The sequence below is a fragment of the Pan troglodytes genome, chromosome 19 (assembly GCF_028858775.2).
Source record: "Pan troglodytes isolate AG18354 chromosome 19, NHGRI_mPanTro3-v2.0_pri, whole genome shotgun sequence".
In the NCBI taxonomy this organism is placed as follows: domain Eukaryota; kingdom Metazoa; phylum Chordata; class Mammalia; order Primates; family Hominidae; genus Pan; species Pan troglodytes.
The window spans coordinates 58,771,811-58,793,115 of record NC_072417.2 but is presented as its reverse complement, the minus strand read 5'-3'; the positions used below and the strand labels follow the sequence as shown (position 1 = coordinate 58,793,115).

General features: G+C 42.8%; 1 protein-coding gene across 7 annotated transcripts in view; it reads left to right on the top strand.

The window, feature by feature from the left end:
• DNAH9 (dynein axonemal heavy chain 9) overlaps positions 1-21,305 on the top strand; it is a 377,141-nt gene that overhangs the window by 303,241 nt on the left and 52,595 nt on the right. For all 7 annotated transcript variants that reach the window (XM_063799007.1, XM_016932363.4, XM_063799008.1 and 4 more), the window contains 2 exons: positions 5,520-5,713; positions 8,500-8,648. In XM_063799007.1, coding sequence (XP_063655077.1) covers positions 5,520-5,713; positions 8,500-8,648 — 343 coding nt within the window. The remainder of the gene's footprint in view (positions 1-5,519; positions 5,714-8,499; positions 8,649-21,305) is intronic.

Below are 21,305 nucleotides of genomic sequence, written 5' to 3'. Positions count from 1 at the left end.
ACTTTTATACTAAGCCTTTGAAATCTGGTGAATATTTTTTAAACTTATAGCTCATCTCAATTCAGATGCCAAATTTTCATCAAAAACATTTGTATTGAGATTCCATAAAACTGATTGATTCATATACCCAAGTTGTTCCAACAATCTTTAGAAGTTTTCCAATTAATAAAACAAGTCCTATTTTCTACACTTGAATTTTAAGACCATTAAAATTAAATGCAATTAAAAATTCAGTCTCTCAGTCCCACCAGCCACATTTCAAGTACTTGGGAGTCACTCATGGCCAGTGGCCACCTCGTAGGACAGTATGGTCCAGAGCTAGACAATAATTTCTCGTAGTCTGATGCTTTTACGGAAAATAAGTTAGTTCTGTAAAGCGGTTCTGAATGAACCCCTTTGCAGAACTGGAGCAATGATGGAGATGGACTAATTAACACAGGCTCTGGAGTCAGACATCCCTGGATTCAACTTCAGGTTTGTGTGTGTGGCCTCTGACATGTTGTCTTATTCCTCTGAGCCTTGGTTTCCTCATCTGCAAAATGGTCGTCGTAATACCTTTCTCAGAAGGCTGTGTAAGACACAGAGTAAATGCTAAACCAATGGAAGCTGATTGGTTATGGTTGCTGTATTTGTTTCCTAGAGCTGTTCTAAGAAAGTACTACAATGGAGTGGCTTAAAACAACAGAAATCTGTTTTCTCACAGTCGTGGAGGCTGAAAGCTGAAATTAAGGTGTCAGCAGGGCCGTGCTCCCTCCAGAGGCTCTAGGGAAGGATGCTTCCTTGCCGCTTCCAGCTTCTGGTACCCCCTGGTGTCTTTTGCTTTGTGGCAGCATAACTCCAGGGTCTGTCTCCATTTTCACATCTTCACATGGCTGTCTGGCTGTCTTCTGTGTCCCTCTGTGAGTCTCTGCCTTTCCACTTCTTTCTTTTTCTTTTTTTTTTTGAGACGGAGTCTCGCTGTGTCGACAGGCTGGAGTGCAGTGGCGAAATCTCGGCTCACTGCAACCTCTGCCTCCCGGGTTCAAGCAATTCTCCTGACTCAGTCTCCCAAGTAGCTGGGATTACCGGCGTGCGCCACCACACCCAGAAAATTTTTGTATTTTTAGTAGAGATAGTTTCACCATGTTGGCCAGGATGGTCTCAATCTCTTGACCTCATGATCTGCCTGCCTCGGCCTCCCAAAGTGCTGGGATTACAGGCGTGAGCCGCCGCGCCTGGCCCTTTCCGCTTCTTATAAGGCCACCAGTCATAATAGATTAGGGTCCACACTAGTGACTTCATTGTGACTTGATTACATCTACAAAGACCCTATTTCCAAATAAGGTCACATTCACAAGTCCAGGAGGTTATTTCTTCGATGTATATTTTGGGGGGACACAATTCACCCCATAACAATTATGATGATTAATCACCCAGCTATCTGGTGTCTACATGCTATAGTCGATATGGATTGTACCGCATAGAATTTGTCCAAAGAAGGAAAAACTTTCAGGAACTGTGAGTTGTGCAGTTTGGACCAAGTCCAGTTGCCTCTTTTCGTATTACCCCACAAAGCCCTCTGCTGCAAAAGTCATAAGGAATAAATGATTCACAAGCCCTCTTCAGTGCTTTCATTTTACAAAGCTCAACCCAAAAGCTACGTACAATTTAGTTTCATTCCTCTTTTCACGAAATGGATTGTTTGGTTCGCTTTGCCTTGCTTCACTTTGCTTTTTTGTTTTGTTTTGTGGGCTAAGCTCATCTAGCTGTTCAAAGGCTTTTGCCAACTAGGGAAGCTTTATCTCTCTATGTGAATTTGTTAGGAAGAGCAGCAAAGTCCAGAACCATCAAACTCAAGCACAGCACAGGATATGAGCAGGTGAAACACAATGCATTATGTAGTACTCGTTGCCAAAGCCTTTGATGAATGCTCTTTTTAAGTGTTTGGTTGGATTTTAGCCTAAAGAAACAAAATAAGTATAATTGAATAGGACATGATTTTTTAAAACAAAATTTTAAGCATTGTGTCTCGTGATGAAGACTGATTGCTTTGTTTCCCCAGAAGAACTAATAAGCAGGTAATGAATGAAATCTTTGTGATAAAATACTGCTTTTATTAATATCCTTTGTAAGGGTTTTTTAGGTCCCATCAAATGCAGAACTTTCAGGTAATGGGCATGTTCTGTTGCTCATTAGAAAATCTCATCTGCGATGAAGGCCTTTGTTAGCCTTTGAAAAGGCCCCTTACTACCAGTCTGGTTGCCAATTTAGCTCGGTTGTATTTTGCTACACAGTCCAAAGTAATTAGGTTAATTAGTCATTTCCATTTAGCTTATTAGAAGGCTAGAAATCCCTTTGCCTCATTTGGAAGATTAAATGTTGCAATTGTATTCAATCTAGAGCTTCAAGAAAGTGTGTTTCAGATCCAGCCCTGGCAGCTGGGAGCACTGATCACAGTGTAATTTGCTCAGTTTTGTGGAGATGCCAGAGGGGGTTGCAGGACTGCAGAAGGGTTAATAATGATGCAAACTGGGAAGAGGGGGTGAGTGGCTGCCTGAAAGAAGATGAAAGTCAGCTCCTCAGCACAGAGAGAAATAATTACAGCAGCTGCAGCTTTCTCAGCCTGTCAAGAGCCCTCCTGCTGGCCAGGCAGATGTCAAATCTTATTAACTGAGCATTTCCTAAGTGCCAGGCACCCTGCTAGGTCTAAGGCGTACAAAGAGGCCTACAAAAGTTCTTGCCCGCAGGGAGCTCACAGTCTTGTGGGAGTAACAGGCAAGTAAACCAGAAGTTGCAATTCAATAGCCATAGGAGCCCCCCAGGAAGGAAAAGGGAGAGCTTTGTAGCCTTCAAAGCATTTGTATCTACATAACAGTATGAGATATGGCAGACCACATGACTTGGCCTCATTTTCCAAATGAAAAAAAACACTCACAAGGGTTTTAAAACAAGCTCCAAGTCCACTGGCTCAAAAGTGGTGGTGCTGGGGCCAGAACTCCAGTCCCCCGGTGCCTCCTGCTCCACTCCACACACCACTCCACACGACTTATCTGCACCATTGAAGGATGATTCCCTGCTGTAAGTGATCAGGGTGAAACTGGGAAGCCACAGAGCCCATGTGAAGGAATATGTAAAGCCAGGACATGTGTTCATTTCCACGGGACAAAAGCCTCTGCAAGCCCCGGTCACATGCCTCTGTCCTTCTCCAGCTGTTCCTGTCGGTGGTAAGGCAAAAGACTCCTCTGCAGCAATCACGCTGCTTCCTGTCAGGCCCCACACTCTCCCTCCTCCAGGCTTTAGCTCTTCTTGATCCTTCCCCTGCCAAAAAAAAAAAAAAAAATTCCCTTTCCTTCACTCTACCTCCATCTCTGCCCAGCAGAATTCTACATACCTACCAAGGCCTCCCTCATCTTCTTTTTCCCTAAGCTAGGACTGCAGGCTCCTGAAAGGCTTGTGTTTTTTGTTGTTGTTGTTTTTTATTATTTTCTTCCCCAGTATCTGGCAGGTAGTAGGAATTGAATAAATGTCAAAAGAATGAATGAATGAATGAGTTCAAATAAAAAGATTATATTGGGTGCCTAAAAACTCATGGCACTGTGGTAGGTGCTTTAGACACGCAGTCTCGTCTAGCTTTTCACGTCATTGGGGAAACCAGGCATTCAGGCACAGTTGAGTAATGAAGGCAGGACTGCAGGTAATTAAGTATCTAAGTGAGTGATGTTGATTTGGGCACTCTAAAGAAATAGAGCAGACCTCCTACACACACACCCAAAATACAGTTTCAACATCAAGACTGATGATGCTACATACATACTAAGAGGGTATGAGAAAGTTTATTACTCAGATAACATGGTTTTCTAGGAAGAGCAGAGGAGCTCCCAAGCAGGCTGCAAATGGCTTGAGAGTGCCAGAAAAGGAGACTGCTTTGGGTATTATGATGCTTAGGGGGTGGGGCCAGGGTGAGGGTGTCTGTGCATGGGCAGGGGCTTGCCTGGTACAACTTCCCTCCAGCACCAAAAGAGAGAGTGCCCAGGGCAGAAGGGGAAGAGGAAAGGATGAGGTTTAAAAGCTATCAGCAGTCAAACATCTAAAAACGAAGTCAAGCTCTTTATTAAAGATGTCAACTCTGCAAGTGTCTCTAAGTCAGGGGTGTCCAATCTTTGGCTTCCCCGGGCCACACTGGAAGAAGAAGAATTGTCTTGGACCACATATAAAACACACTAACCCTGGGGCGGGGTGCGGTGGCTCACACGCGTAATCCCAACTCTTTGGGAGGTCGAGGCGGGTGGATCGCCTGAGGTCAGGAGTTCAAGACCAGCCTGACCAATATGGTGAAACCCCGTCTCTACTAAAAATACAAAAATTAGCCAGGCGTGGTGGTCTGCGCCTGTAGTCCCAGCTACTCGGGAGGCTGAGACAGGAGAATTGCTTGAATCCAGGAGGTGGAGGTTGCAGTGAGCCAAGATCATGCCACTGCGCTCCAGCCTGGGCAACAGAGCGACACTCCGTCTCAAAACAAAACAAAACAAAACAAAAAACACGCTAACGCTAATGATAGTTGATGAGCTAAAATATATATCTGTCACAAAAAAACTCATAATGTTTCATGAAAGTTTATGAATTTGTATTGGGCCACCTTCAAAGCCGTCCTAGGCCGCATGCAGCCCAAGGGCCATGGGTTGGACAAGCTTGCTCTAAGTGGTTTACAAAAGGATGGGAGGTCTACATGTTCTACATTAGGAAGGATGGCCCGAGGGAGGTTGCAGGTTTTGAACTGGTCTTTCACAACCTGTAGAGCCTTAACATATAACAGTCGTGACCAGCACAAGAAAAGGAAGAAGTGGAATGTGGCAGAAAAGAAAACAGGACTTTACAGATGGTGGAAGTAGTACGAACAAGGAAATGAGTTGGGAATGAGTCAGGCACATTTCCAAGGTTGGGAGCAGATATGCTCAGAGTGGGACAGAGTAGGAGGACACATGACTTACTGGACAGATTGAAGAGAGGCACCAAATGAAGAGATCTGGCTACCAAGTTATGCATTTGGACTGAATCCTTATAGAAATAGACAACCCATGGGCATTTTAAGAGTTGGCGTTAACACAGAGTACATGAATAATTCTAGAAACATTTTGAGAGGTGAACTGACAGGGTTTGGTGGCAGAGTGAGTTTGAGGAGGAAAGGGAGAAGTCACTAACTTTAGGTGTCCAAGCTTCATGACCAGAATAACCATAATGCCCCTTCTTGCCCCTCTTTTCCATGTACACACCTACAGGCAGGTGTGGCTCAGTCTCTGCTGCTAATAATATCCCAAACATTTTATGCGCTAAATCTTGCATGTTATTGGGGCACTTTGCTAAGCTGCTCAAAATTCTTCCTCTTTCTTGATTTTTCCTGGGGGATGATCCAAAGCTCTAGACAAGAGTATAAATGAGACAGAATTGTGTAGATAAGACCATCTGGCCCCTCAATCCCCCAACACAATGCAAATGACAGCTTTCTGGAGAAACTGCATTTCAGATTCTCTGAAATTTCCCAGGTACTTTCATCAATGGAAGAATTCTCTAATCTGGATCGGGACATAGAGGGATCTGCTAAGAGCTGGAAAAAGTTTGTGGAGTCCGAATGTCCTGAGAAAGAGAAGCTCCCACAGGAGTGGAAGAACAAGACAGCCCTGCAGCGCCTCTGCATGCTGAGAGCCATGCGGCCCGACCGGATGACCTATGCTTTGCGGTAGGAAACAGGGTGGTGGAAGGCCCAGCATAGGCACGGGGCAAGGGCAACCTCAGGAAAACTGGACCAGCAGGGCTGAGCTCCAAAGCCATGTGTATATAGTAGTTTCCTGGAGCTAGAGGATGGGAATAGAAATTAACTAAACAGGCCAGGCGCGGTGGCTCACGCCTGTAATCCCAGCACTTCGGGAGGCCGAGGCAGGTGGATCACAAGGTCAGGAGTTCAAGACCAGCCTGGCCAAGATGGTGAAACCCCGTCTCTACTGAAAATACAAAACTTAGCCTGGCATGGTGGCAGGCACCTGTAATCCCAGCTACTCTGGAGGCTGAGGCAGGGAATTGCTTGAACCCGGGAGGCAGAGGTTGCAGTGACCCGATATTGCGCCACTACACTCCAGCCTGGGCGACAGAGTGAGACTTCGTCTCAAAAAAAGTAAAAAATAAAAAAAAAAGGAAATTAAATAGCCATAGCCATAAAGAATCTCATTGGTGTGATATAAATGTTCTAAAACGGGGTTATGGTAAAGACTGTACAACTTGGTAAATTTATTGTTATTGAATAGTACACTTAAAATGGGAAAATCCTATGGTATGTCAATTACACCTCGATAAAGTTATTTTTAAAAGAAAAAAGAAGTTGTAGGCCGTGGAGTCTATACTGGATAGGAAAGGAGTGATTAGAGTAAGGGCATGATAGAAAAATACCAGGGAGGGCCCGGGCGCGGTGGCTCATGCCTGTAATCCCAGCACTTTGGGAGGCCAAGGCGGCGGATCACTTAAGGTCAGGAGTTTGAGACCAGCCTGGCCAACATGGTGAAACCCTGTCCTACTAAAAATACAGAAAAATTAGCTGGGCGTGGTGGCGCATTCCTGTAGTCCCAGCTACTTAGGAGGCTGAGACAGGAGAATGGCTTGAACCTGGGAAGCAGAGGTTGCAGTGAGCCAAGATTGCACCATCGCACTCTAGCCTGGGCAACAGAGGGAGACTCCATTTTAAAAAAGAAAAAAGAAAGAAAGAAGGAAGGAAAAATACCAGGGAGACCAAGATACTGAAATTCCTCCATTCGTAGTGGCCCCAGTACAGGCAAAGAATAGGTGAAGTCAGGTTAGATTGCTAAGGATAAAAGGCTTGGGTCAAAGAGTGAGATGTTCCCATTTATGTATCCTAACATTTAACAAGTTTCCAAGTAATGACAACGATGAGCATGTGGCCATAGAATTAGGTTGCTAAAGGGGGAGAAAAACAGAGATCTCTTGAGCTGAGGTCACTAAGAATCTACAGGATTGTCCACATGGATGTTGATGTCACCCAGGCTGAAAGAGAAAAAGTCAGTGAAAGAGGAGAGTGACTGAAGGGGAACAGATGACATTGATGTGCAGGGGCAGTGGTGACACAGCCAGGGGAAATGAGCCTCTGAGGAGCCACAACAGTGGGGAGGGGGCCAGGCACAGTGGCTCATGCCTATAATCCCAGCACTTTGTCAGGCCGAGGCAGGGGGATCACAAGGTCAGGAGTTCGAGACCAGCCTGGCCAACATGGTGAAACCCCGTCTCTGCTAATAATACAAAAATTAGCTAGGCATAGTGGCACTCGCCTGTAGTCCCAGCTACTCAGGAGGCTGAGGCAGGAGAACCACTTGAACCTGGTGGAGGCGGATGTTGCAGTGAGCCGAGATCGCACCACTGCACTCCAGCCTGGGCGACAGAGTGAGACTCCATCTCAAAAAAAAAAAAAAAAAAAAAAAAAAAAAAGGGGAAGGAATGGCTTGAAAACAGTAGTGGGCAATGAGCTGGACCCTGATTCCGCTTGCCAATCCTAAGGCAGGCGTAGGAGAATGAGCCCAGTCGAGAAGGCTACAGGGAAAATAGTGTTCCTGGGGGAGAGTGCAAGTCTCTGTTAAGACCAGGAGCTGGGTCAGATGTTCAATAAGTGGTTATAGCTATGAAGATTTGTTCAGCATAAAATGTGACACTTTGGACAGGAACACTGGTAAGTGGAGTGAGATGAAAGAAGAGAGAGAAAAATAAAACATGAGAGAATAGGCTGGGCGCGGTGGCTCATACCTGTAATCCCAACACTTTGGGAGGCTGAGGCGGGTGGATCACGAGGTCAGGAGATCGAGACCATCCTGGCCAACATGGTGAAACCCCATCTCTGCTAAAATATAAAAAGAATTAGCTGGGCGTGGTGGCAGGCGCCTGTAGTCCCAGCTACTCGGGAGGCTGAGGCAGGGGAATCACTTGAACCCGGGAGGCAGAGGTTGCAGTGAGCTGAGATGGTGCCACTGCAGTCCAGCCTGGGGACAGAGCGAGAATCCATCTCAAAAAAAAAAAAAAAGAGAGAGAGAATAGCGTACCGTAGGGCCTTAAATCTTGGGCAAGGCTGGTAGATAGCAGGGAGAGAGCATATGGAGGATTTAACTTACCAGCTTTCTGAAGGTACTGGCGCTAACAGTGTCCTGATGGGTGGGGTGATGTGAGGGAGTGTCCTGATGGGTGGGGTGATGTGAGGGTGATGTGAGGGACTCCCCTGAGGGAGTCAGCGATGGCCTGCCTGGATGGGGCTTCAGAGGGAGCCCAGATCCAGGTGAGCAGCTCGGCAACTAGCAGCACAAGGTTGTGTGTTGACTTAATAAGCAGTGAACTTGGAGCCAGTCCTAGCTCTATAACTACCTAGCCCATGACCTTGAGCATGTTCTTTCATTTCTATAGGCCTCTGTTCCTCAAATGTTACCATTTTGTGGCTGCTATATATGTATAAATCTATATGTGCTTTTTTTCTGGCAGAGATTTTGTTGAAGAGAAGTTAGGAAGCAAATACGTGGTGGGAAGAGCCCTAGATTTTGCAACCTCATTTGAAGAATCGGGACCAGCCACTCCGATGTTTTTCATCCTGTCTCCAGGGGTGGACCCACTGAAGGATGTAGAAAGTCAAGGTGAGAAAGGCGTCCTCTTGGAGCCAGGGCTGCATTTGCTCCGTGCACTTTCATTCTTGGGGTCTATTGATTTCTCTTTTCTGGATTCAAGCTTCAAATATGCAACACTGCAAATCATACAGAAGTCAGGGTCATTGCTGAAATAAAATCAGAAGATCACCCACCAGGGAGAGAAAGAGCCACTCTGGGCTGTAAAAGGCAGAACTCACAGTCCCAGTTTCATGAGGAGGCCTCGTCCCCTCCACTCCGCCTCACCCATCCCCTTATCTTGCCAGAGCAATCTTTCTGAAATACTAGTATGATCCTTCCACAGGGCCCCACAGTGTGGCGATTCCTCAAAGACCTAGAGGGAGAAATACCATTTGACGTAGCTATCCCATTACTGATTATATACCCAAAGGAATAGAAATTATTCTATTAACATTATAAAGATACCCGCATGTATATGTTCACTGCAGCACTATTCACAATAGTAAAGACATGGAATCAACCTCAATTCCCATTAATGATAGACTGGATAAAGAAAATGTGGTACGGCTGGGCACGGTGGCTGACACCTGTAATCCCAGCACTTTGGGAGGCCAAGGTGGGTGAATCACCTGAGGTTAGGAGTTCAAGACCAGCCTGGCCAACATGGTGAAACCCCGTCTCTACCAAAATCACAAAAATTAGCTAAGCATGGTGGCAGGCACCTGTAATCCCAACTACTCGGGAAGCTGAGGCAGGAGAATCGCTTGAACCTGGGAGGCAGAGGTTGCAGTGAGCCGAGACTGCACTACTGCACTCCAGCCTGGGTGACAAGAGCAAGACTCTGTCTCAAAAAAAAAAAAAAAAAAAGAAAATGTGGTACATATATACCATGGAATACTATGCAGCCATAAAAAGGAATGAGATCATGTCCTTTTCAGGGACGTGAATGGAGTTGGAAGCCATTATCCTCCACTAACTAATGCAGGAACAGAAAACCAAACACCGAACGTTCTCACTTAAAGTGGGAGCTGAGTGATGAAAACACATGAGCACAAAGAGGGGAAGAACACACACTGGGGCCTATTGAGGGGGTGGCAGAGGAAGAGCATCAGGAGGAATAGCTTAATGGATGCTGGGCTTAATACCGAGGTGATGGGATGATCTATGCAGCAAACCACCATGGCACATGTTTACCTATGGAACAAACCTGCACATCCTGCACATGTACCACTGAACTTAAAATAAAGTTAAAGAAACAAAAATAGAATATTCAGCATGTCCAACTTCAAAACCAAAAAAAAAAACAAAAATGATAAGGAGTGGTGGAGACCAAGGTTTTTTCATGCAGTGAAGCCTCCAGGTAGCAGGCTTCAGAGAGAATAGATTGTAAGCGTTTCTTATCAGACTTAAAAGAGTCTGTCCTGGCCGGGCACGGTGGCTCACGCCTGTAATCCCAACACTTTGGGAGGCCAAGGCAGGTGGATCACCTGAGGTCAGGAGTTCGAGACCAGCCTGACCAACACGGAGAAACCCCATCTCTACTAAAAATGCAAAATTAGCTGGGCATGGTGGTGCATGCCTGTAATCCCAGCCACTCAGGAGGCTGAGGCAGGAGAATCGCTTGAACCCAGGAGTCAGAGGTTGCAGTGAGCCAAGACCACACTATAGCACTCCAGCCTGGGCAACAAGAGTGAAACTCCATGTCAAAAAAAAAAAAAATAATAGAGTCTGTCCTATCAGTAATTCCAAAAGAAAGGAGGGTGTAATGAGGCATGTCTGACCTCCCTTCCCATCATGGCCTGAACTAGTTTTTCAAGTTAACTTTGGAATGTCCTTTGCTGAGAGAAGGGGTCCATTCAGAACGGCTGGGAGGCTTAGGATTTTATTTTTGGTTTTCAAGTCTAGTATTGATTATGGAATGAAAGAACTAACAGCATATGCTTTGTGCCTCAGGGGAGGAGAGATAAAGCTAACTAGGCCCTAAAGAACGAATAAGATGTGCATAATAAAATCAGTAATAGAGAAGAATTAAAACTGAAAAGCAACAGCCCCCAGCACCAGCCCTCCAGATACGCAGTCCCCCTTCCCAGGCCTTGTGCTTTTGTCCGTTTCTGAATTTAGTTCCTTTGAGAATTACTTCTCATTTCCTAGTAATAACCTTATATCACCATTTTTGTATTAGCAGTTTTAGATAAAGTGTCTATTCCTGATATGAAAAACAAGGATTTAGCGTGCACTGTGTTCTGTCTGTGTCGTCTTAGATTCTGTATGTGTCTGTTTGGCACTGAAGCATCACAGGGCCAAATGCATTAACTATACAGTCTTCCCTCCACATACACGGGGTGGGGACTGGGAGGTATTGGTTCCAGTCCTTGCATATCCCAGTCCCATCATCGGCCCTGCCATTTGTATATACAGGCTTCACATCTCTCAAATACTGCTGTATGTTCATCTGAGTTTGGTTGAAAAAAATCCATGTGTAAGTGGACCCACACAATTCAAACCTGTGTTGTTCAAGGATCGACTGTACTCTCTTTTTCTATATTCTTCTAAAACAAATTTTTTAATTGATAAATAATAATTGCACATATCAATGAGACACATAGTGAAGTTTCCATTCACATAATACATAGTAGTCAGATCAGGGTGATTAGTATTATGAGCAGCACAAAGTCAGACATAACCAGATCCACGGACATTTGTGTCTTTCTACAGTATCAGTCTTCTACTGATGCTATTCCAATCATAAAAGCCACAAGCTTTACGGAGGTAATTCTTCTTAGTATTTCCCATTTACTCGGTAGTCAGAGCTGTAGGCACACAGGCTCAAGCCATTCCAAAAGTCAGTCGATATTGCAAACCATACATAATGGTATACTAAATCAATATAAATGTTACAGATTAAACATTCCACATCAAACGAAGTAACATCTAACATCAAGAGAAAGGGGAGAGGAAAATGGGTTAATGAAACAGTCTAAGGGGAGCAACATGAACAAAAAGAATCTCCTGTCCTGGTCTGGGCAGTCTTTTAACGAACCACAAGGAAGAGTCTTTGATGTGGGCAGAGCCTTCCGCGGATGCCGGGTGTTTATCACAATTAACAGCAAGACCAGTGTCTGTCAAGATGGCTGTTCTGAGCCAGTGAAGTCCTCTGGTGAGGACTGATAGTGGGAAAGTGTGCCTGGTTATGTCCTTATCTGGTTGCATGCAGTCTCTATTGATTAGGCAAACATCTGGTCCCTGTTGGTACGATGCCTTTTAAAATGTAAGATGGAGTCTTTTGCTAAGATGGAATTACTTATGCTCCATGCATTAGCATATCCACCAACTCAAACATTTAATCATTTCCTTGTGTTGGGAACGTTCCATATCCACCTTCTAGCTACTTGAAACTATATAATATGTTATTGTCAACTATAGTCTTGATGCTCTGGCATTTGTGGCCTCACTGATTGGAGAGAGACTGCTGCTCCCAAAGCTAGCCAGTTCTTAGAGATCACAAAAGGCTCACCTGGGAATATGCCTTTTGTAAGCAAAATAACCATCCAGAGTCCACACTCCCAATCATCCCCTTTATCTAACTCACACACCAAGCCAACATCCCCACTGGCCTAAATCAACCCAGGGCCAGGTACCAGACTAGTAAGGACAGTCCCTATGCCCCCAAACCACGAGAGTTACTCAAATTAGCCAGTCTTGAACTGTCTCCCCTGCCTTGCCTTGTGTTTCTCAGGGAAAACCCCAATAAAGACCCTAGCCTACGATTTCCCCTTGCTCCTTCCTGCCTCTTGACCAACCTGGTGCTCCCCCATGTGGCTTTGCACGTATGGTGCATCCCCTGATCTCAGGAAATGTAAGGAATAAAAATCTTTCAGTGGCATTTGCCCCTCCATGACATCATCCAGACTCCTCAATCAATGAACATCCCACAGGTACAGATGAGACACGCTGCTGCCCACCAAGACTCTCCTCGTGCTCCCAAATTTTTCAACAGCTGCACTGAGATATAATTCACAAACCATACAATTCACCCATTTAAAGTGTGCAATTCAAAGCATTTTAGGATATTCATAAGGCTATGTGACCATCACCATATGCTAATTTTCAAAACTCTTGTTTTGAAACCCTACATCCACTAGCCATTACTTTCCATGGCATCTCACCACCTTCCCAGGCCTAGTCAGCCATCATTTACTTTCTGTCTCTAAATATTTGCCTATTCTCGGCCGGGCGTGCTGGCTCACGCCTGTAATCCCAGCACTTTGGGAGGAGAGGCAGGTGGATCATGAGGTCAGGAGATCGAGACCATCCTGGCTAACACGGTGAAACCCTGTCTCTACTAAAAATACAAAAAATTAGCTGGGCGTGGTGGCGGGTGCCTGTAGTCCCAGCTACTCGGGAGGCTGAGGCAGGAGAATGGCATGAACCCGGGAGGCGGAGGTTGCAGTGAGCCAAGATCACACCACTGCACTCCAGCCTGGGTGACAGAGTGAGACTCCATCTCAAAAAAAAAAAATTGCCTATTCTGGACATTTCATAGAAATGAAATCATATACAATATGCTTTCTTGTGATGAGCTTCTTTCATTTGGCATAATATTTTCAAGGTTCAAACATGTAGTAGCATGTATCAGAACTACATTCTTTCTTATGGATGGGTAATATTCCATTGTATAGCTGAACCACATTTTATCTCTCTATTCATCTGTTGATGGACATTTGGGCTATTTCATCTTTTAGCTGCATAAATGATGCTTCTATGAACATTCATGTACAAGTTTTTGTGTGAACATAAGTTTCAATTCTCTTGAGTATATACCTGGGAGTAGAATTGCTGGGTCAGATGGTGACTTTATGTTTAACTCTAAGGAACTGCCAGACTGTTTTCCAAAACAGATGCACCATTTCACTATCCCAACAGCAATATGCAAATTCCAGTTTCCCCGAGTCTTCACCAACATTTATTATCCATCTTCTGATTAGAGCCACCATAGTGGGTATGCAGTGGTAGCTCACTGTGGTTTGGATTTGCATTTCCCAAATGATGGTAAGTGTCCTTTTTATGTACCTATTGGGCATTTCTCCATCTTATTTGGAGAAATGTCTATTCTATTCCAGTTTTTAAAATTAGGTTACTTGTCCTTTTATCATTGAGTTATAAGAAGAGTTCCTTATAAATTCTGTATACAAGTTTCTTATCAGATATATGATTTCCAAATATTTTTTCTCATTCTTTGGGTTTTCTATTTGCTTTTTTAATGGTGTTCTTTGAAGCAGAAAATTTTTATGTTAAAATACAATTTATCTATTTTTTCCTTTGGCCACTTGTATTTCAATACTATATTTATAAAACTATTGCCAACCTAAGGTCACAAAGATTTACTCTCCCTTGTTTTCTTCCAAGATTTTTACTTTTTGTTATTACATTTAGGTCTATAATCCACTTTGAGTTAATGTTTCTGTATGTAAGGAAAGGGTCCAACTTTGTCCCTTGACACGTAGATATCCAATTGTCCCTGCTCCATTTGTTGAAAAGACTATTCTTTCCAGGTTAAATGATGTTGGAACCCTTGTCAAAAATAGACCATCAATGTAAGAGCTTATTTCTGGACTATTATTTATATCGCATTGATCTATGTATCTATCTGTATGCCAAATAACAGTCTCAATGACTGTAGCTTTGCAGTATGTTTTGAAATCAGGAAGTATGAGTTCTTCAGCTTTGTTCTTTTCATGATTGTGTTTGCTACTCTGGGTCTCTTATATTTTCTTTTTTGTTGTTGTTTTCTGTTTGTTTCCCTCATTCTTGCTGTCATCTTATGTTTCATATAATTTTAGAATTGGCTTATAAATTTCTGCAAAAAATAATAAATGTAGCTTGAATTTCAGTAAGGACTGCACTGAATATGTAGATAAGATCTAGAGAGTATTACCATCTTAACAATATAAATCTGATCAGCGAACATGGATTGTCTTGCCATTTATTTAGCTTTCTTTAAGTTCTTTTAACTATGTTTTGTTGTTTTTAGTGTGATTGCTTTTCTTTTATTAAATGTATTCCCAAGACTTTTTTCTTTTAGATTCTGTTGTAAATGGAATTGTTTCCTTAATTTCAGTTTCTCTTTACATACTGATCTTCTTCAAACTTGCTGAACTTTCTTGTTAGTTCTAATAATTCCTTCTAGTGAATTTCTTAGGATTTTCTAGTTACAAGACCATGTTATCTGCAAATTCAGATATTTATGTTTCTTCCTCTTTTATCATTATATGTTCTTTTTTTTGTTGAGATGGAGTCTCGCTCTGTCACCAGGCTGGAGTGCAGTGGCACGATCTCAGCTCACTGCAACCTCTGCCTCCCAGGTTCAAGCAATTCTCCTGCCTCAGCCTCCCGAGTAGCTGGAACTACAGGTACACGCCACCATGTCCAGCTAATTTTTGTATTTTTTTAGTACAGACAGGGTTTCACCATGTTGGCAGGATGGTCTCAATCTCTTGACTTCGTGATCTGCCTGCCTCGACCTCCCAAAGTGCTATCCTCATATGTTCTTATTTCTTTTTGCCTAATTACCCTGGCTAGAATTTCCAGTACACTGTTAGGTAGAAATAGCAAGTTCAGACATCCTTGTCTTGTTTGTGATCTAAGGGGGAAAAAAATCAGTCTTCATCATTAAGTATGATGTTAGCAGTGGATTTTTTGTAGATATCCTTTATTGGATTGAGAAAGTTGCCTTTTATTCCTAGTTTGTTGAGTTCTGTTTTATTGTGAAAAGTTGTTGGGTTTTGTCAAATGCTTTTTCTGCATATATTGTAGTAATAAGATAGTTGTTTCTTTATTCTATTAATATTGTATATTATATTATTGATTTTTAGAAGTTAAACCAACCTTGCATTCCTAGGATCTCAGTCAGTCCTGGTGTACTAGTGTATAATTCTTTTTATGTATTACTAGACTCAATTTGCTAACATTTTGTTGAGAATATTTACATGTATATTCACAAGGTATATTGACCTGTTGTTTTCTTTCTTTGCAATGTCCTTGTCTGTTTTCAGTATCAGAATAATGCTAATAATCTATACATCAGAATTAGTTGGAAAGTATTCCCTGTGCTTTTATTTTTTTTTAAAGATTTTGTAGGCCAGACACTGTGGCTCATGCCTGTAATCCTAGCACTTTGGGAGGCTGAAGTGGGTGGATCACCTGAGGTCAGGAGTTCAAGACCAGCCTTGTCAACATGGTGAAACCCCATCTCTACTAAAAACACAAAAACTAGCCGGGCATGGTGGCACATGTCTGTAATCCCAGCTACTTGGGAGGCTGAGGCAAGAGAATTGCTTGAACCTGGGAGGTGGAGGTTGCAGTGAGCCAAGGTTACACCACTGCACTCCAGCCTGGGTGACAAAGCGAGACTCTGTCTCAAAAACTAAAAAAGATTTTGTAAAGTATTAGTATTAATTCTCATGAATGTTTGGTAGAATTCAGTGATGAAGCCATCTGGGCCTGAGTTTTTTTAAGAAGTTTTTAAATTATTAGTTCAATTTATCTTTACTAGTTATATATTTACTCAAAGTTTTTATTTCTCTTTGAGTCAGTTACCATAATTTATTTCTTTCTAAGACTTTGTCCATTTCATCTAAGTTATATAACTTGTTGATAAACACCTGCTTAATTTTGATATCTATATTAAAGTGTTTAGATCATCTATTGGGTATGTTATAACTAAATGCTATTAGAAAAACAATTTATTGTCCGGGCACGGTGGCTCATGCCTATAATCCCAGCACTTTGGGAGGCCAAGGCGAGCGGATCACGAGGTCAGAAGATCGAGACCATCCTGACTAACACAGTGAAACCCCATCTCTACTAAAAATACAAAAAATTAGCTGGGCGTGGTGGCAGGCACCTGTAGTCCCAGCTACTCAGGAGGCTGAGGCAGGAGAATGGCATGAACCCAGGAGGTGGAGCTTGCAGTGAGACGAGATTGCGCCACTGCACTCCAGCCTGGGCGACAGAGTGAGACCCCATCTCAAAAAAAAAAAAGAAAAGAAAAAGAAAAAGAGAAACAGTTTCATATTCCACAAGTTTTAGATAATTCTTTTGACTTCTTTCTAGGTAAGCTAAAGCTTCCATTTCTCATCTTGTGTCAGCTATGTCTTTGTTTTTGCATAGTCAAGAATGAATACATATTCATTCTACTCTGTTACTATCATTAATTTCATGCATGCCTAGTTTATGGGTTAATTTTTAAGTTGAAAGCCAATAAACAGCACATATATTCTAATATATGTAAATATATCATTCACTGCAAAGGCAAGTAATATCTAGGATTACGCTTCCTTCTTTTTGATCAAATGTCATAATCTTTAGGGGGTCTCTAAAAGAAGAATGTTCTTAGCACAGAGGTTCAAAACATGTCAAAGTTCAGTTTGCTTTATAGGTGATGATAATTTTTGTAGCTTTTAGTTTTCTTTGGAGTTGCAAGTTGCCTTTTATTTATCTCGGGAGAAGAAGTAAATGCCTCACTTATCATTGTCACTACCTTTTTATTCGTTCTCTATATTGGAAAGACTGCACTTTATTCTTCTTGAAGATACTCTTCCTGGAGCTCACTGACATCTTCTTCTAATATAAATAAATTGTATTTCAGCCTTCTAGGAAGCTATCATCCTGAGACCTATTTTCTTTATATTCTAAATTAGTTCTACTGTCTTTATATCCCATGTCTTTTATTTTCAATTTTTCATCCTTACTTTGCTGGCATAAATTATCAGAAAAGACTCATGAGAAGTAAAAGTTTGGAATCCTTGGGTGTCTAAAAATGCTTCAGTTTTGCTTATATAGTAGTTTGCTAGTTTTTCAAGGTCCAAAATGGTTTTTATCAGAACTTTGGATACATGATTCTATTATCTTCTAGAAGCCAGTTTTGTTCATGAGATATCATATTCCAGTGAAATTATATTCTTTCTTTGTTTCTTTGTCGGTGACCTGTTTTTATTCCCTGAAAACTTTAGAATAATCTCTCTACCTTGTGTTCTGAAATTTCATAAGCTGTGCCTAGTTGTGGGTCCTTTTCATTCATCTGCTGAGCAGTCAGCCTGTCATTTCAAGTGGAAGAGTCACTAAAACTTTTGAGCTCTAAAAATTTTTCTGTTATATTTAGTAAATGCCACCACCATTTACCAAGTTTCTCATGCCAGAAACCTGGGTGTCAATCATCCTAGACACCTCTTCCACCACCCACACCACATTTAGTTCTATTGATTCCACCTCCTAAATGTGCTTCAAATCCATCTAATTGTCTCTATTTTCATGATTGCCATCCTAGTCTGAATCACCATAGTCTTCCACCTGGCTTATTACACTAGCCTCCTAGCTCATCTCCACTCTTCTTCCTCTGCAAACCCTTGCCATTCTGCAGCCAGAGTCATGTTGCTAAATCTCAAATGTGATTGTATCACTCTTCTACTTAAAACTTTCTAGTGACTTCCCAGCTGGGTGCAGTGGCTCACGCCTGTAATCCCAACATTTTGGGAGGCCGAGGCAGGCAGGTCATAAGGTCAAGAGATCGATACCAACCTGTCCAACATGCTGAAACCCCATCTCTACTAAAACTACAAAAATTAGCCAGGCATGGTGGCACGCACCTGTAGTCCCAGCTACTCGGGAGGCTGAGGCAGGAGACCCGCTTGAACCTGGGAGACGGAGGTTGCAGTGAGCCAAGATCGCGCCACAACACTTCAACTTGGTGACACAGAGACTCCGTCTCAAAAACAAACAAACAAACACAAACACACACACACAAACAAAACAAAACAAAAAACTTTCTAGTGACTTCCCACTGGTATAGTCCAATATTAACATGACCTGTGTGGCCTGCATGGTATGGCTTTTCTGTCCAGCTTTTAGATCCTGTCACACCATGAGCCTTCCTAACCTAGGACATTGGCACAAATTGTTCTTTTTATCTGAAATATTTTCAACCATCCAATGCCTACTCATCCTGCAAATTGCCAGCCATTTCTGGCCTCCCTGGAAGACCATTTGATTCTCAACTAGAGATTCTTACAGCACTCTACGTATTTGCTTCAGAGCATTTAATACAATTTTAATTTAATCATTCTGTTATCATTTTAACTTATGTTTTGCCTACCTGCTTGTCATTAACATCCTTGATGACCATGTCACCTTGTTCATTTTTTTGCCACTGCCTAATAGCATAACTAGCACAGAGAAGTATTGTTGAATGAACTAACAAACGAACAAATTAATGTTAGCAGAACTGTTATCAGAGCTAAGTTATTCCTGACTTTCACACTTTATAGTCTGTGTTCCTTCTGTCCCCTGGAGGCTTTGTTCCTTTTATACAGATAAATTTAGTTTCCTCATTTTTATTCAGTATTTTCCCCTTTGGAAGCTTTCATATACCCTGTTTATGAGCAATTTCCTATTGTTCTTAGCCAATTGACCTCCAACTACTCCATCACGTAGTTTGCAGCTTCCTGTCATCTCAGGCAAACTGACCCCTCCCTGATCTATATGGGTTGTTTGTCTCAGAATACGTTATCTCAGCCCTGCCCTTGGCTTAATCTTAATGGATATTTTCTTACCAGAAGCAATATTGCTGTTCATCAACTAGAGATTACTTAGGCACCTGTGCCTCTCTCGCTCTTCCTTCCTCCCTGCCTTCTTGGTGCTTTGATTTATTTTCTAATTCACCCATTTAGGACATATATTCTGGTGACATCCACATTTCCCACATCTTGAATCTAATCAGCTTGCCTGATGGGCTCCTAGTCTGAAGTCTGGAATCCACATGGCTGATCTAAACACTTTCCCCATGTCCCCAAGCCCCAGTTCGTTAAGTAAACTTACTGTTTTATTGCTTGTGCAGAGTCTGTGTATCACACAGTTCACTGTCTTCCTCCGTTTAGACTCTTAAAAAGCTTGGAATCATTTCCCCTCTTTGGGTATTTGATTTAAATTCTTTACTCCTTCATTTACGTATTCTTTTGCTTCAACAAGGCAGTTCTTAATATCAGGTAGAGTTTTAAAACCCCTAGATTCAGATTCAAGATTTGTTCCTTGGTCCTTCCTCCACCCCCGAAAAAATGCACATACCCACAGACACACAACATTCTGTATACGATTTTGAGCATTTCTTCAGTCCCTGAAGTTTATCCATTGGCCAATTAATAATTAATAATTCCCTTGATTAGGAATCTATAATTTGTAGGCACTTTTGTGGCACTGAGTCTCCTCCAGGATTTTTCTTCCTCAACAATTGTGAAGGAGGAGGAGGGGAAGGAAAGGAAAGTGGAGGAAGAAGAGAGGAGGAGAAGCGGGGATGGAGTGGGGAAGGGGAAAATTCCATCCACTCTTCTTGGCCTCTGTTTTCTATTTTTTTGTTTTGTTTGTTTTGTTTTTTTGAGACGGAGCTTTGCTCTTGTCACCCAGGCTGGAGTGCAATGGCACGATCTCAGCTCACTGCAACAACCTCCACCTCCCGGGTTCAAGCGATTCTCCTGCCTCAGCCTCCCGAGTAGCTGGGATTACAGGCGCCCACCACCATGCCCGGCTAATTTGTGTATTTTTAGTAGAGATGGGGTTTCACCATGTTGGCCAGGCTGGTCTGGGACTCCTGACCTCAGGTGATCCACCCGCCGCAGCCTCCCAAAGTGCTGGGATTACAGACGTGAGCCACCACATCTGGCTGGCCTCTATTTTAACACGAAAGCTACCACCATCCACCCTCACTGTTTTCCTTCTTGCCTTCTCTGATTAAGCCTTTAACAGAGCTTTCACTGTACTCGCCTCTCTTTTCTCATCATCTTTTTCCCTAAAGGAGCCACACTTCCTTATTTGCTTGTTTATTTCTGCTTGTGCTTCATCTACTTCCCCCTTGTTCTCAATCACCCATGATACCTGCCTCCTTGGGTTACTGTGAAGATAAAAACAAAATGTCAGATGTGAAAAGGCTTTGAAAAGCCGAGAGTACAGTAGCATTGCACGGCGTTACGATGAGGATGGTGCATCTGTTCTTTGGGGCAGCTCAGTTTGCCCTTCCTTCACATCTTTTTGTCACATCCTCTCAAAGAACAGTCTCCTCCTTGGCCCTCCCCTTCTTGCCCTGATGCCGGCATCTTCTCTGGTCTTTCTTTCACTTGTCTGCAGCATCATCTTGCTTGGTCTCCATCCTTCTTTGCCCAATTACCTGGCTTTAACAAAATGAGTTCTGTCTTTCCATTTTCTGATCAGAAAGAAGCTGTGTATCCCGCCTTTGTCTTCTACTGTCTCCTTTTCTCTCCAACGTTCTGAGATTTTTGTAGGCCTGCTACCAGATATATTCAAAGAAACAGTTTTCCATTCAGTGTCTTTGCAGCCAGATTATCGAAACTTTGCTTTGGGTCTTGTTTTCATTGTTCCTGACCCCATTCTGTTTTCTTGTATTTGGTTGGGTGTTTTTTTGTTTTGTTTTGTTTTTTTGTTTTTTTTTTTTTTTGAGACAGGCTCTCACTGTGTTGCCCACGCTGGAGTGCAGTGGTGCCATCTTGGCTCATTGCCACCTCTACCTCCCAGGCTCAAGCGATCCTCTTGCCTCAGCCTCCCAGGTAGCTGGACTATAGGCATATGCCACTATGCCCAGCTAATTTTTTGTATTTTTTGTAGAGATTGGGTCTCACTGTGTTG